This window comes from Balaenoptera ricei, chromosome 6 (assembly GCF_028023285.1).
Source record: "Balaenoptera ricei isolate mBalRic1 chromosome 6, mBalRic1.hap2, whole genome shotgun sequence".
Taxonomy (NCBI): Eukaryota; Metazoa; Chordata; class Mammalia; order Artiodactyla; family Balaenopteridae; genus Balaenoptera; species Balaenoptera ricei.
In genome coordinates, this window is record NC_082644.1 from 36,007,886 (window position 1) to 36,023,460 (window position 15,575).

A 15,575-nucleotide genomic window follows, 5' to 3' on the forward strand; every position below is an offset into this window, starting at 1 on the left:
GTACAGTAAAAGTACAGAAAAGGACATTTCCTTTCCTGCACTTATTATCCATCTACTTAGGTCTCCACAATGGAGGCAACCACTGGTACTAGATTCTTGTGTATCCTCATTTTAAAGGGCATATCCTGACCGGACCACAGACCATTGGATTACAAGAAACTTCCTGAAGTGGCAGGCCCTGTATGTTCATGGGATTTATATCCCACCATATGGAATACAAACAAGGCACCCGTATCTTCCTACTTTGATCAGCCTGGTATCTTCAATATGGTAGACCAGTGTAATGTGCTGTATCTGGAGTTGATATCTTTGAGTCAGGTGAAAGTCACCTGCATTCTCATGTCCTCAGTTTATCCCCATGGAGAAATGCATTTACCAGCTTCGTAACTGTATTCTAGGTAGCAAGGGTGGTATTAATTTGCCCCAGTTAGGATTCATATCTAAAAGTACACCGTGAGTTGGAGTCACCATTTGATTACGTTTATGACAGCCTAATATCACTGACTAAGACCCATTGGCCCCTCAGCTGGGGAGTGAGGTTCTCTGCAAGTCATCAGATGTGTGACTTTTTTTTTTTTTTTGATAGTCAAGTGGTTTCACTTGGCCATTCCTACTAGAAGAGTATAGTGATTCAGGACCCCTGTGTGAGGGTTGATGCCTCATTGATCTGTATTACCTTCTTCTTCTATGGACTTCTGGTTTCCAGTTCCCTAATAGGAACAGAAGTTTCACTGTCATTTTACCTGACTTGGCCCAGTAGCAGTTCTAAATTCCCCTCCTTCCTCCAAAGGTCTGTTGTCTGCAGCCCATTATCTGGTATCAGTTTGTATCCGATACTGTATAACATCAGACTATATCAGTTTGTGTTCTTTTATTGAAAATCACAGAAACCAATAGTGGTTAATTTAAGCAAAAAAAAAAAAAAAAAAATTATTAGACGGCCCCTGGGTAGCTGACAGAATTAAAGAGAAAGCTGAAAAGTCATACCTTGTTAAGAAGATGACATAGGGATCTAGACTAAGAGAATCTTTGAATGACTTAGTTCCACCTTTATGGCAATCTGCTCAAGATTCAGATTCCCAGTAGAGAGTCTAGTTTGCCTAATTTGAATCATCATCTCTCCCCTTGACTGATGGCATAGGTACCTTGATTAATGGACCTGCCAAGACTTGGGGAATATAGGGGAGATACTTTGCTAAAGGAAAAGTAAGGTGTTATAACTAAAAATGGAGGAGGAATGGTAAACAGGCAAAACCAACAGCTGCCCATTCCAGAGTGTGCAGATTAGTTCAGCATTTCTCAGCAGGGGCATCGTTGGCCTTTGGGGGAAGACCATTGTCCTTTCTGAGCTGCTGTCCCAGTGCATTGCAGTGTGTTCAGCATCCTTGGCTCTTGGACAGTAAATGCCAGCAGCACCTCCACTGCTACCATCACAACCAGGGCACCACCTGTTTCACAACCACTATCATCTCCCTACTCCCACTGCCCCCACTCCCCAGACAGGCTGTGAAATAGAGCGTCCAGGACCACTGCACTGCATGATCCCTAAAGCTTTTTCCATTTAAAACAATCAGATGCATTTCCATTGCTAAACTAAAGGTTGTTTTTAATTTTGTTAAAATAAAATAGTTTCTTGTCTCTTCTATCAAAAAGTTCTTCAATTTGATGTCCCCAAATATCTAAACTGACTTACATGTAGAGCCATATGAAACATGTTAGAAATTCATCACTTTGTTTCTTCAGTTTATTTCTTTGTTTAAGGACACAGACTTCAGGGCTGAAGTCTGAATTCAAATTCCACAACCATAGCTTTGCTACTTACTAACAGTTACTTCCTTTGGCTTTTACATAATCTTTCTTTGGGCAATTGCATAATCTGTCTGTGCTTCTGTAAAATGAGAATAGTAGTACATACCCATTTCATAGGGTTGTTGTGAGGATCAAATTAGCTAGTATGCATAAGGTATTTAATATATTGCTAAGAGCATAGTAATTATATGAATATGTAAGCTATTACTATATTTATAAAATGGGATATTAATAATTAAGTTTTACATAGATAACATAAAAATACCTTCAAAATTTCTTTTTGGGGGGAGTTACCTTTTAAAAATTAAATTGCTCTACCTGGAAAAGCATTTTGTTATAACATTTAGCTTAGAACTATACTTTGAAAAATATTTCCTCATTCAACATTTACTGAGTATTTTCCAGGCCTGGGCTAAATTCAAGGAAGACAGAGAATGCATGTACGGGTAGAGGCAATAATAACTGAGTGAACAAATAAATGCCCAGGGTAATTAACCGATGTGCTCAGAGCTGTGGAGGCATCAGCAGAAAGGCCTGGAAGGAGGGTTTGGTGTGTTGGTAAACAGATGAAAGGCCTGCAGTGGACTCTGGTCAGCTGGGAAGAGGCAACATAGGACGTGGGAGGGTGTGCTGGAGCTATGTTTTACAAGGCCTTGGAGACTCTGGTAAGGAGCCGGTATCTTTTCTGTAGGGGGTTGAGATTTCCTTCCAAGGAATGTATTGAAGGGGGTTTTAAGCAGGAGTGTACTAGGTCTGATTTACATTTGGGAAAGTTGTTTTTGTTGACAGTGTAGAAAATGAACTGGAGATGAATAGGTAGGACCAGATAGAAGACTCTAGGGAAGAAATGGACAGGAATGGGATGGGATGGCAGTAGTGGAAATGGAGAGAAGTGAATGAGGTCAAATGAAATCACATATATTTATTTTAGAGGTAGAATTGACAGGTATTGGTGGTGGCTTGGATGAAGAAGATAGAGAAAGAGGAATCAGACGTCTAGATTTTTGACTTATGTATGTGCCATTTGACAGTATGCATATATTCCCTCTATAATTAAACTTTAAAAAAATTTTATGGTACTTTTCAGAACTAAATTTTTAGTACTATTTTAAAACATTCATCTTCCTGGTCTAGATTTTTTTTTGCACTGCAGCAAAATTGTACAATCTTCCTATTTTTTTTCTTATTTTCCTGTTTAGTAATGAAAACCTCCATTGTTGATGTTATTGGCATTTAATTGGGAGCACTTTATCTGTTAATTATCGCTGTTGAAGATTTAAACTCACTTACCACTTGCAGAGTAATCTTTTGAAATTAGATAGCTGAGTATCATCCCTGCCCCAGGAAACTATGAGTCTGTAAAAGCCTGCACCTGTTGAGAAGCAGCCTTCCCTTCTTTGCCCAGTATGCTTCCCATGGGTGTGGATGGCAAGGAGCTGGGATGGTGGTGAGGCACCTGGAGTTTATTTACCTATCTCTGCCTGAGGTTCTCACTCACTCTGCATGTAACTCCACTATTCTTTTTAACATGTACTTCAGATGTGGTAAGTCAAGTTTATGAGTTTTTATTTTCTGTCACTTAGGACTGGCATATCTCCTCAACAATTGGAGTTTATCTTATTTTACCAAAATATGATTTCTTCTTGTGAATGGAGACCAAGCATATACAGCAGTCATTAACTAAATTAAGCAGATTGTTCAAATTGGTGCATGTGGAATGAATTATTTTACTCTTTTCTCAGAATTGAGAAACTAGGAAGAAAATTCATTAGACAGTAATGCATAGAGATTTTTTTTACACCTAAATGAGAAGCCAGAAGTACATATAAAGCATAAGAACTTCAAAAACATTTCTTAGGCATAGACTATTATGAAACTCCCATGGATGTTTTTGATTTCCCATTACATTAAAATACTCAAATGAACTTCATATTCAGAACATTTAAAAATAGCTCAATCTTAAAAAGAAGATATAAAGTATTATCAGCTGTGCTTTTTGTATATAATTAGCATGTGCCTGTGGAGGTATAATGACTTTTAGTGTAATGATATTACTCATGATAAAAAGTTCAGATGGTAAAAATTGGAGATACAGCTGGGTGACACATTTTAAAATAACTCAAAGATGACTTCACAGAAGGCATGCTATTTTGGTCCCTTGTAATCCTCCTTTCACTCATCAGTGGTTATGAAGGCATTGATAAAAGATCCTTTTTTAAATGTTTCATTTCTTTCCCCCTTTCTTATAGATTCGATGTGTGTTCACTGTTTCCTTCAGTGTGTGACAAACCACTGTGAAGGTACATCACCTTTTCCCTTTTTCTGAGATGGCTCAAGATTCAGTAGGCCTTCCTTCTGAGTTTCAGTTTTGGATGCGGAAGCTTTCCGTATGGGACCAGGCATCCACTTTGGAAACCCAACAAGACACCTGTCTTCACCTGCCTCAGTTCCAGGAGTTCCTGAGGCAGTTGTATGAAGCCTTGAAAGAGATGGTGAGTAGTGGACCAAAATAATAAGGTTATTTTGTGACATCAGGAACTCTTTACCAGATTTTATTAAGCCTGAATGCAGTCCAGGGACTTGTGCTATTGACCTAACGTATTGAAGGATTAGACAGACAAATTACCTGTAAATATTGCAGACAGGATGTGGTTTCCTAGTGTCTGATTCATTATGACTTCAGTCTTTTCTTTCTTGATTAGTTATATTGTCACAGGAGACTTCCCGACCAATCAAGTTGTTTTTAAATAAACAAGACTTTGACACTTGTCAGGTAATAATTGGGTTTCTTTTAAAGGCCTTTGTATCTCTTAAATATTGAAGGGTTTGCTGAAATGCTTACTCTTTTCTCAGCCCTCTTCTAAAGTGGGCTCTAATAAGAGATGATAAATGTTAAGATCTCTTCTTTATAAATATTTTAAGTAGACTTTTCTTGTGGATATTAAGATTATGAGCGTCTTCACTATTGTTGTATAAGTTATTGTGTTCAAAATTTGGTATTTTTTCATTTTGACATAAGATTTCTTATTTTCATTGCAATAGGTATTTTTGTGAATTAATGTATTTTCATAATATGAAAATATTATTTGTTTATACTTATTTTCTAATTTCAAAATGAAAAGCAAAATCGTCATTTAATGTAGGTGTTCTTGTGTTATACTTTTCTTTCCTTAATCAAAGAAGCAAGTAGGAAATTTGAAGAATAATTCATAGTGATGATATGAGTTCACATGTCTTTAGAAAGTAGAAGAAAAGATACTGTCTGTATGAACAACTAATGCTAACTTTTAAAATTGTTTTTTGGCAATGAGACTTTTGTAACTTGACCTTAAAGTGATTCCAGAAAGTCCAAGACTGACCTTGATGCTCAGACAAATGTGAGGAATTTATTGCTTCAGCAGTAGGAAATGCTTATCATTTCAGCTTATGTGCATGTTAGCCCAGTTTGGTCTTATTTTTTAACTTTCTTGAAAGGTAAAGAAGTGGGAAAGGGCCAAGTGTACAACAGCAAGTGTATTTTTTAATCTTAAGCTGTTTTCTATTTGGTTGATCGTTTTTTGTGTCAGGTTTTAGGTCGTTGCAGACAAGTATGATGTCATTTAGCATATAGTAATCAAAATAGTAATAAACAGAGATATATATCTATATGCTTTGGCTGCTTTTATTTCTTTTTACAAGTTCCAGAGTTCTTGTCCTGCTAAACCTTCTTTGAGATAGTGCTACTGGAGCTGACTCAGGAACTTCTCTTATTATGTTAGAAAAAAAACCCAGGATGAACATATGGTGTTACATAGATATTAATCACCTATAATTTTTTTTCACTATTATGCAGTCTTTGTTATTTTTTAGATAAAGTGGCTTTTCTTGACTTAAATATGAGTAGAATAAAGTTAATTCTGCAATAATATTGATTTTACCTAAACTTGTTGTACTTCTTAGTTTTGGTGGCCTGGTTTAAGGATGAAGTATGGTGATTGCTTGTTAAACTTTATTAGGATTACTTACCTAAAGATCTTCTCTAACCTTTTTCTCCACCTACTTTTCTAAAATATATGCTAAACAAGAAACATTCAAGCTCCCTCAACCTAAAATGGCAGTTCAGGCTTTTCTGAGTTGTGTAGTGTCCTTTTACTGACCAAAACATAATTTTCTTTTATAGGATTCAAATGCAATTATTGAAAGATTCCCCACAATTGGTCAACTGTTGGCAAAAACTTGCTGGAATCCTTTTATCTTAGCATATGGTAAGAATCCAAAGCATGTCCTCTCAAAATACAAACTTCTAATGATAATTTTAATCTTTGCATTGTTTAACAAAACACAGAACTTTAAATTATAAGCCTTTCTCTTATTTTTCATGAAACAACTTATCAAATATATTCCTTGTTCCATTACAAAGAAGGCATCCTTTATTGTTGTCCATATATGTTTGTGTATGTGTATATAGATAAACACACACAAGCAAACACATACATGCAGATGTGTAGGAGAATAGAACTCCTTGATTAGAGGGCAGAAACTCCCAGATGACTGTTCTAACCTCATTTTTAATTCAGTGTAAAATGGTTATAATAATGAAATAATTTCTTTGTTTTGCAATTTCATATTAACTCACACGCCGTTTTCCATGTGTAAAATTCTTCAGTGTTTGAATCCTGCCATGGCTCTGCCGTTATTTAGGGGTGACAGTTTGGTTTTACCCAAGGTTAAGAGGAATTTGGGGATACTTTGGGGGAGGTGTCCCTTCACTGACCTCCTGCCTACCTGTCTAGCCTCATTCCCTGTTTAATCCTCCACAGCTATACCACATGCATTGTAGACAGTTTAAATTACTAACAGTGCTTGATGTCTGGGCCTGCGACATGCAGTTCTTTTTGCCTGGAACTCTGTTCTCATCTCATGTCCTCAAATCTTCGAAATAGACTTGCTAGGGCTGAGTTAGGAACCTTTCTTAGTGTGTGCATAGCTGCCAGTATCTCCCTTAATTAAAACACTTACTACCCTGCTATGTAATTGTTGGTTTGCCTGTCTGATGCCCTGGAAGACTGAATGCCTTTCAAGAGCAGGAACTGTGGTTTTAGTTCTCTTTGTTGTCCCAGAGCTTAGCAGAGGGTGAATAGGCACATCTGAAGGTATATAGTGGAGGTTTATTGCCTTGATTTGGCTATATTGTTAGCTAATGTAATACTTACTTTTCATATTTTTGAAGTCAGAGACTAATTGCATAATATAATGATAGTAGAATCAAAAATAATATGAATATTCCCTTTTGATGTTTAGAGAATTACACAGTATCTCTTTCCTAGCCTGTTCTAAGTCGTTAGAAGGAGCTTGAACTAGGTGGGGAGGGGCAACATTTGCGTTTGGTTCCATGAGCATACATGCGTGGGTGCACTGCATATACTCAAACTTACTGGCTCCACCCCATCTTCATTCTGTTCCTTTTCCTCTTCACTTAATGCCTCTTGCTTCCTCTTCCCCCTTAAGTTGACGCTTCCTCCTTTACCCACTTAGCTTGTTCAAGTTCTTGATCTAAAATGGCAAAGCCATCACTGTGTTTGCCTACCAGGGCCATGCTTACCTGCCCTAAATTTATATATTTCAACTAGGCCAGTGTTTCTCAAAAAACCTTTGACCAGAAATACATTTTCTATACATGTGTATATATGCATACATACAGTTATACACATACCACCCACACATTTCATGGAAAAATGCTTGCTTTTATTATGCGCAATTCACATTCACTATACCATTTTTAAAATGGTTTTCATGACCCAAAACTGATTTTACAATCCACCTATACGTCGTGACCAAAAGTGTGAAAAACATTGAGCTAGGCCAATGCTGTTGATGGCAGGAGAAAGGAAAAGAAACTGTTGGATTTCCTCCATTTAAAGGCATCACTCATTGTTAGATACTTCATGGATTGAATAACCACTTTTTAGAAAAAAGAAATAATATGCCCTTTAAATGTACCTAGTGGATTTGGGACACATCCTTAATTGAGAAATGTTAAAATGTGGGAAAGTTTGGGTTGTAGAATTGAAGTAGAATGAGGGGCATTGCTCACTTTGTGCTGAGCACTATTCTCTATGGATTGCATAGTGGGTCTAATTGAGTTCTTGATAGGCTTGCAGGATAGGTATTTATGGATTAGCCTAAACATGTCACTTTTCTCAGGATACACAACTAATAAAATCCAGGATCCTACTCCTCTAAAGCCCATATTGTTGTAATGATCTGCCCCCATGGATTGTACCACTGTGGTTGAAATGTTCCAGTCCTGGCTTTACCACCAGCCAGCTTCATGTGAATGTATATAGTCACTATTTTTTTTTTTTTTTTTAATGTCAAGCCCTAGGAGAACATGGCTCACAATTTCTGCCCTCTAGGAGCTTCCAGTCAGGGAAAAAGGAAACCTAAGGAGATCAGCCAGAGTCAGGATGATGGTTGGTACTGTGGAGCTTTGAATAAGTTGCTGAGGGGAAGGAGAGTTTCACAGGGGAGGTTTTGCGGGTGCTGACTTTTGGAGGAAAATAGATGAGATAGGATTTTCTAAGGCAAGCCACAGAACTCACTGGGTCTCCGATTCTTTATTTGTAAAAGTGAGAGGCTGGACTGATTTATCCCTGTGGATTTAGACTTGTATCTGTCTGTGATCTTTCCTTAGCACCTAATCTCCATTGCTTTGGCCCCCTCTATCAACCAGAAACAAATTCTCCATCTCTTTCTGTTTAAATGCCTGTTACCATTTGAACTGCCCATTAAATTTCAGTTTCCTGTTTGAGGTATGCATTTGGTTTTGAGCTCGTAGAGGAGACTGACAGGCACAGAACTCATGAGTAATCAAATCTTGCCTGTGTTGCCACTGTTGTTTCACTAGTTGGGCACTTTCTTCCAGGAAAGGATCTTTTCTTATGGTTTTGTAATATCAAAATTATTTTTTAAGTACAGTAAAAGTAAACAATTTCCATCAAGGAAAGAAGTAAGTAAATGAGACTAGGATCAGAAATAAGGATAATAAGGAAGGAGGATGAGGAAGGATTTGGAAATTAAAAGACTCTACAAAGGGAAGAGAAAAAAGAGGTAATAGAAAGGGAAAAAACACCTTTTATTCAGTGGTGTTCTCTCCATAAAATTACTGCCTTCACCTCCTTGGAGTTCTGGCTGGTAGGTTCTAGGTCTGAACTTATGATTAACATATTATAGCTATAACATGTTTTCCTCATGCTTTTTATTACTGTGTGAGAGTTTGCCCCCAAACTTGGCAGCTTAAAACAAATATTTATTGTCTAAAAAAAATGCTGCCATCACACTTTTAAACTATAGAATTAATTCAAAGAATTAATTTAGCTTTCATTTGAGCTTTCAGTTCAAGATATCAAAAAATAAAATATTAGGTGGCAAATATATGTTGGTATATTCCTTTCCCTTACACTCATTTTTAGATGAGTGCTTTGCACTAATGACTATCTGCATGATGAATCCCAGGCAGTTTTCTATCCCCAGTTCTCCAGCTCCGATGTCTGAGCCTCTAGGGAGGAGCCTGACAGATGCCATCCCCTGTAGACAGTGCTGGTGGCATTCATGAATAATAGGTGATGGCTTGCATCTTTAAATCCCTAAAACAAAGTAAGCTCATTAGTAGTGCATTTCAGTGCATTGACTCTGGGCAAAGGAATAAAGGCTGGGGGCAAGTTACTCTTGCTCTTCTTTTTCTTTTTGAGAGAAAAGTAAAAAATAATATGCGTGTTGAACTAAATGTGCAGAGTCACTCAACATCTGGGGAAAACTCCTGTCTTTTGGATTCTTTTAGATTTACACTCCATAATTAACATTTTCTGTCTTTTTTCTCTTTAGTGGTGAGTGTCTGATTTTTGGAAATGCTCCCCATCAGGTTGCATTCTGTATAACATGGGAAGCTGCTTACATAAGCATATCATTAGATGTGTTTATCACACTTGTGACATGCAGATAGTTATAATTTCTTCTGATATTTAAAACATAGAAAGTACAACAATCAGATTTTTAATCAGGGGCATTGGTTCAACCTGAAGAACCCTAGGATCTCCAGTGGTTAAATTATGTGATTCTTGCAATGAACTGATTTCAGGCAAGCCAGTGATGTATTTGAGCTCATAAAAGCTAGGAAAAATAGGAATATCCCTCAGGATAACCCCTGATAAAGTTTGTTCAGAGATGTTGGTTATTAGGAGAGCCTAAGTTTTTGGGGGGAAAATGGATTTAAAATTACTATCAGGGTCCTTTGGTTTGTGGTTGAAAATGCCGAGATAGCTTACCTGTAGTTTGTATTCTCCTTATTTCTTGTTAATGAAGCCCTTAGAAATGCTGTGTTTATGAAATTGCAGTAGATAACAAAGTAAAGAGCATCAGGTGATCCTGCAGAGGAGTGATTCCAGGTGCTGGGTTTCCTCAGCGTCACCTCCATGGCCTTGTGGTAAAGTCCATAGTAGCTTGGTTCTAGTTCAGGTACTGACATCTTCAGTTTTTAGGTCTCATTTTTGCTTCTCAGTTGTGTTATAGAATCTCCAACTTGAATGGACTTAGTTACCAAAGGAGGAAAGAGAAAATGGCTTACCAAGTAGATGTTCTAGGCAAATAGATTTCAAAGGTCAGCATTGTTATCACATATTTAGTAAAGTTTTACATTTTAGAGTAAAGAATTAGGAGCATGTAAAAGGCTTCTATTTTATCCAAACCATTTGGTATTAAAAAGAATGTGTTTTATAATTTTTATTTTTTTTTAAATTTTTTTTAAAATTTTTATTTATTTATTTTTGGCTGTGTTGGGTCTTCGCTTCCGTGCGAGGGTTTTCTCCAGCTGCGGCGAGTGGGGGCCACTCCTCATCGCGGTGCGCGGGCCTCTCACTATCGCGGCCTCTCTTGTTGCAGAGCACAGGCTCCAGACGCGCAGGCTCAGTAGTTGTGGCTCACGGGCCCAGCTGCTCCACGGCATGTGGGATCTTCCCAGACCAGGGCTTGAACCCGTGTCCCCTGCACTGGCAGGCAGATTCTCAACCGCTGCGCCACCAGGGAAGCCCAAGAATGTATTTTAAAACAATTCTTTTTGTTAAATTTATTTAAGTGGGGGTATTTTGGCCAATTAGATTAAATCAGAAATATCGACTACTGCTTATAGCAGTGATACTGCCTTAAAAAGGTTGAAATTACTAATGGTTTGAATATAAAATAAAGAACTGATCTTGAAAAAGCTAGTTCTTTTAGTTCTTTCCATCATTCTCTTTTGGCTTTAAAAATTGCTGCTGTGACAGAAAGAGAATTGACCTCACAAGGGCTAAGCATAAGTGATCCTGAACCCACAAGAAGAAAAAAAACCACAAAGTTTCACACATGGTCCTGGATGCTTGTTCTATGAACTTAGTAGTTTGTGATTTTCCTAAAATATAATAAATATATTTCCTTTAGTATATAATGTTACAAATTTTCTACTGACTATCTTTTCTTTCTATTTGATAAAACCTACTCATTTTAGTTTTCCTTTTTGCAGATGAAAGCCAAAAAATTCTAATATGGTGCTTGTGTTGTCTGATTAAGAAAGATGCACAGAATTCTGGAGAATCGAAACTTAACTCCTGGACACGGGTAAAAGTAAATCTTGCACTATACTGCTTTGAATTCAATAAAGGTGCTGCTTTGACAGTCCAGAAACTTTTTCAGACACATCCTTCACTGTTAAACTTGTAAAGCTTTACAAGAGATTTCATTTCTGTTTGATTGTGAATTCCTTAAGAGATAGGTCCTCAGGGTGAACTTCCCCATGCCTGCAAGAACTAATGTTGAGTGGTTTTAGAAAGTTACTCTCAGGTAATTAAAATAATGTACTCTCCTTCCTTCTAACAATTGTTTCTTCCTACCAACCTACTTTAAATACTTACATAATTTCTCTTCAGGTACTTCTCTGCCTCTCTCAGAATCTATTCTGTAGTAAAACTAAAATTCAGAAGTGCCCAGGGAGCAGCAGTCTTTATTTTGTGTCCTAAAGTTGGTACCCTGGCCAGTGTGCTCAGACTAGCATCTAGGGCTGGTTGGCTAATGCTGCAAACACCGTCAAATCGGTTACCTGACCGTGCTAGTCCAGATAGCTGACAGCTTCCTGAATTCCCCCTGTGTCTGCTTCCTCTTGAATGGTGGGCACAAATAGGAGAATGTTGTAAGGCTGTGCTGTAGCTGCCCTCACCACCAGCAAGTTGGCTGGTCTTTTCTCTTACCCCCCACTGTCCTGCTGCAATAACCTCAAGGACTTGCTGATGCCTGTCAGACTGCACTTACTATGCATATGGTCTAGATTAGCTGCTTAGTATTACGAAACCAACCACCCAGATTAATGCATATGGTTTTGTCTACCAATCTGACTGGTGATATCATTCCGTTCACTGCTTTTTACCATTCCTTTGTTTTATACAGAATTGCTGACAGAGATGACAAAGACAGTATTTGCATTTTTGTTAGATTAAAAGAAGAATTGGAGGGACAGTAGAAGTGAAAAGGATTGGGTGAGGGAAGGAAAAAATGCAACATTTAACTGGAAGGAAAGTTAAAGAGCTGAAGGAAGGAACTGATAAGTAGAATTAGGGAAGAAAAGGTATGAAAAACAAGGCTATAGAAATAGAATAACATACTTAGTTTTCAGTTTTTTAAATTATTGCTTTTGTTGAGTATTTGCTATTTTAGTGATTATTTAGGATATATATTTTTATTGGCTAGCTCATTAAGTCCAGAAATAGGCCATCTAATAAAGTGTTTTTAGAGTGATTAGGTTAACCTTCTTCATTTAACTCGTGACTTATATTAGCCTAGTTTTAAGTTTCTAGCCTTGCAGTTTATTCTGTGGGTTTCCCTTGTTTAATATTGTGTCCATTTAATAAATAGGTACTCATTAAGTGTAGCACAGGGAGGTAAAGTTAAAACACTTAATTCCTACCTTCAGAGAGTTTACAGACTAGTAACCAGGTCATTCTAGGGCAGTGTCATTGGGTTATTGGTAGAGCTGTGTATAGGGATGATGGTGACGCAGAGGAGGGACACTTGTTCAGACTTGATGGTTTGGAGATGTTTCCTGGGAGAGATGATATATCAGCTGAGTTTTGAAGGATGACTAAGAGAACAGGGATAGAGTTTTAGGAACGATATTCCTGCCAGCAAAAAGAGCATGTGCAAAGAATGGTGGTGAGGAAGCAAATGCTGTGTTCAGGAAGCTGCAGGTGCTTAGATATCCCTGAGCTTGGGATTTTATAGGGTTGATGATGAACCATAAAGCCTTATGTATGATTATAAGAAGTTTTTCTTTTAACCTGAAGGCAGTGGGGAAACCACTGAAGTATTTTAAATAGAGAAATCATGTGGCCAGGTGTGAATTTTAGAAACTTACCAGCAAAAGGAAGTTGCTTTGGAAGGTGCCAGGGATAGCACTTTCGAAGCAGTTGTAGTGATAAAAGTGAGAAATCATGAAGGCCTGAATGAAATGGAAAAGAAGGACCAGATTTATGATATTAATAAGGTAAATATGTAAGGATGTAACGGCAAATTAAGTGCAGGTGTACTTAGGTGTAGGTGGAGTTGAACTTAGTGTTTTCAGGAGAGGGGCTGATTTGCACAGAGGGTTGACAGTCCTCAGGGTACAGGACCAGTGGGAGCCATGCGTGAGGGTGAGATCACCCAAGGAAAGTACCTAGTGTGAGGACGGGAAAGGGCCTAGGGACAACCTTGGGAGACACTGGCATTTAAGGAGTGAGTGGAAGAATAAGTTACACTGCACACTAGAAAGGGGGAGTCCAAGAAGAAGAAGGAGAAAAGCAGGAGCATTTTAAGAAGGAATGAGTGGTCATTTATATCTAATGCTATAGCATGCCACTGTCCAATAGAAACAAAGTACATTCTACATAGATAATTTTCAGTTTTCTAGCAGCTGCTTGAAGAAATGTAAAAAGAAAAAGTTGAGACTAATTTTAATGATTATTTTATTTAACCCAGTATATCCAAAATACCATTATTTAAATATGTAATCAATATAAAAATTATTAATGTGATCATTTATAATTTTCCAGGTCCATCCATGTTGCTTCAAATGGCATAATTTCATTCTTTTTAATTCTTTTTATGGTTTGTCATATGTGGCCATTATTATGTTGAGGTATGTTCCCTCTATGCCCACTTTCTAGAGAGTTTTTATCATAAATTGGTGTTGAATGTTGTCACAGCCTTTTTCTGCATCTATTGAGATGATCATATGGTTTTTATTCTTCAGTTTGTTGATGTGGTGTATCACACTGATTGATTTGCAGATAATGAAAAATCCTTGCATCCCTGGGATAAATCCCACTTGATCATTATTGTGTATGATTCTTTTAATGTATTGTTGGATTCAGGTTGCTAGTATTTTGTTGAAGATTTTTGCATCTGTTCATCAGTGATATTGGCCTGTAATTTTCTTTTTTTGTAGTATCTTTGTCTGGTTTTGGTATCAGGGTGATGGTATCCTCATAGAATGAGTTTGGGAGTACTCCTTCCTCTGCAATTTTTGGAATAGTTTCAGAAGGATAGGTGTTAGCTCTTTTCTAAATGTATGATAGAATTTGCCTCTAAAGCTATCTGGTCTGGGACTTTTGTTTTTTGGGAGTTTTAAAATCACAGTTTCAATTTCAGTACTTGTGATTGGTCTGTTCATATTTTCTGTTTCTTTTTGGTTCAGTTTTGGGAGCTTGTACCTTTCTAAGAATTTGTCCGTTTCTTCTAGGTTGTCAGTTTTATTGGCATATACTTGCTTGTAGTAGTCTTTTATGATCCTTTGTATTTCTGTGGGGTCCATTGTAACTTCTTGTTTTTCATTTCTAATTTTATTGATTTGGGCCCTCTCCCTTTTTTTCTTGATGAGTCTCGCTAATTTGATTATCTTTTCAAAGAACCGGCTTTTATTCATGCACTTTTGCTATTGTTTTCTTCGTTTCTATTTCATTTATTTCTGCTCTGATCTTTATGCTTTCTTTCCTTCTACTAACTTTGGGTTTTGTTTGTTCTTCTTTCTCTAATTGCTTTAGGTGTAAGGTTAGGTTGTTTGTGACTTTTCTTGTTTCCTGAGGTAAGATTATATTGCTATACACTTCCCTCTTAGAACTGCTTTTGCTGCGTCCCATAGGTTTTAGATTGTTGTGCTTTTGTTTTCATTTGTCTCTAGGTATTTTTTGATTTCCTCTTTGATTTCTTCAGTGATCCATTGGTTGTTTAGTAGCATATTGTTTAGCCTCCATGTGTTTGTGTTTTTACAATTTTTTTCTTGTAGTTGATTTCTAATTTCTGAGCATTGTGGTCAGAAAAGATGCTTGATATGATGTCAGTTTTCTTAAATTTACTAAGGCTTGCTTTGTGTCCCAGCATGTGATCAGTCCTGGAGAATGCTTCATGTGCACTTGAGAAGAATGTGTATTCTGCTACTTTTGGATGGAATGCTTTATAAATATCGATAAAGTCCATCTGGTCTAATGTGACATTTAAGGCCTGTGTCTCCTTATTGATCCTCTGTCTGGATGACCTGTCCATTGATTAAAGTGGGGTGTTAAATTCCCCCACTATTGGAATCTAGAAAAATGGTATAGATGATCTTATTTGCAAAGCAGAAATAGAGACACAGATGTAGAGAACAAACTTATGGATACAAAGGGGAAAAAGAGGGGGTGAGATGAATTGGGAGATTGGGATTGACATACATACACTACTGTGTATAAAAT

The 15,575-nt window shown here is 37.3% G+C and overlaps 1 protein-coding gene across 6 annotated transcripts in view; it reads left to right on the top strand.

Annotated features, from left to right (window-relative positions):
* The window catches only part of FANCC (FA complementation group C), a 274,629-nt gene that overhangs the window by 89,877 nt on the left and 169,177 nt on the right, over positions 1–15,575 (top strand). For 5 of the 6 annotated variants that reach the window (XR_009503626.1, XM_059924467.1, XM_059924463.1 and 2 more), the window contains 3 exons: positions 4,059–4,301; positions 5,969–6,053; positions 11,342–11,436. Coding sequence is in view for 5 of the 6 variants with exons in the window: in XM_059924467.1 (XP_059780450.1) it covers positions 4,137–4,301; positions 5,969–6,053; positions 11,342–11,436 (345 nt within the window). In the remaining variant the exon portion in view is untranslated. Of the gene's footprint in view, positions 1–4,058; positions 4,302–5,968; positions 6,054–11,341; positions 11,437–15,575 lie in introns of those variants that run through there. The other variant, XM_059924468.1, reaches the window with a different exon arrangement.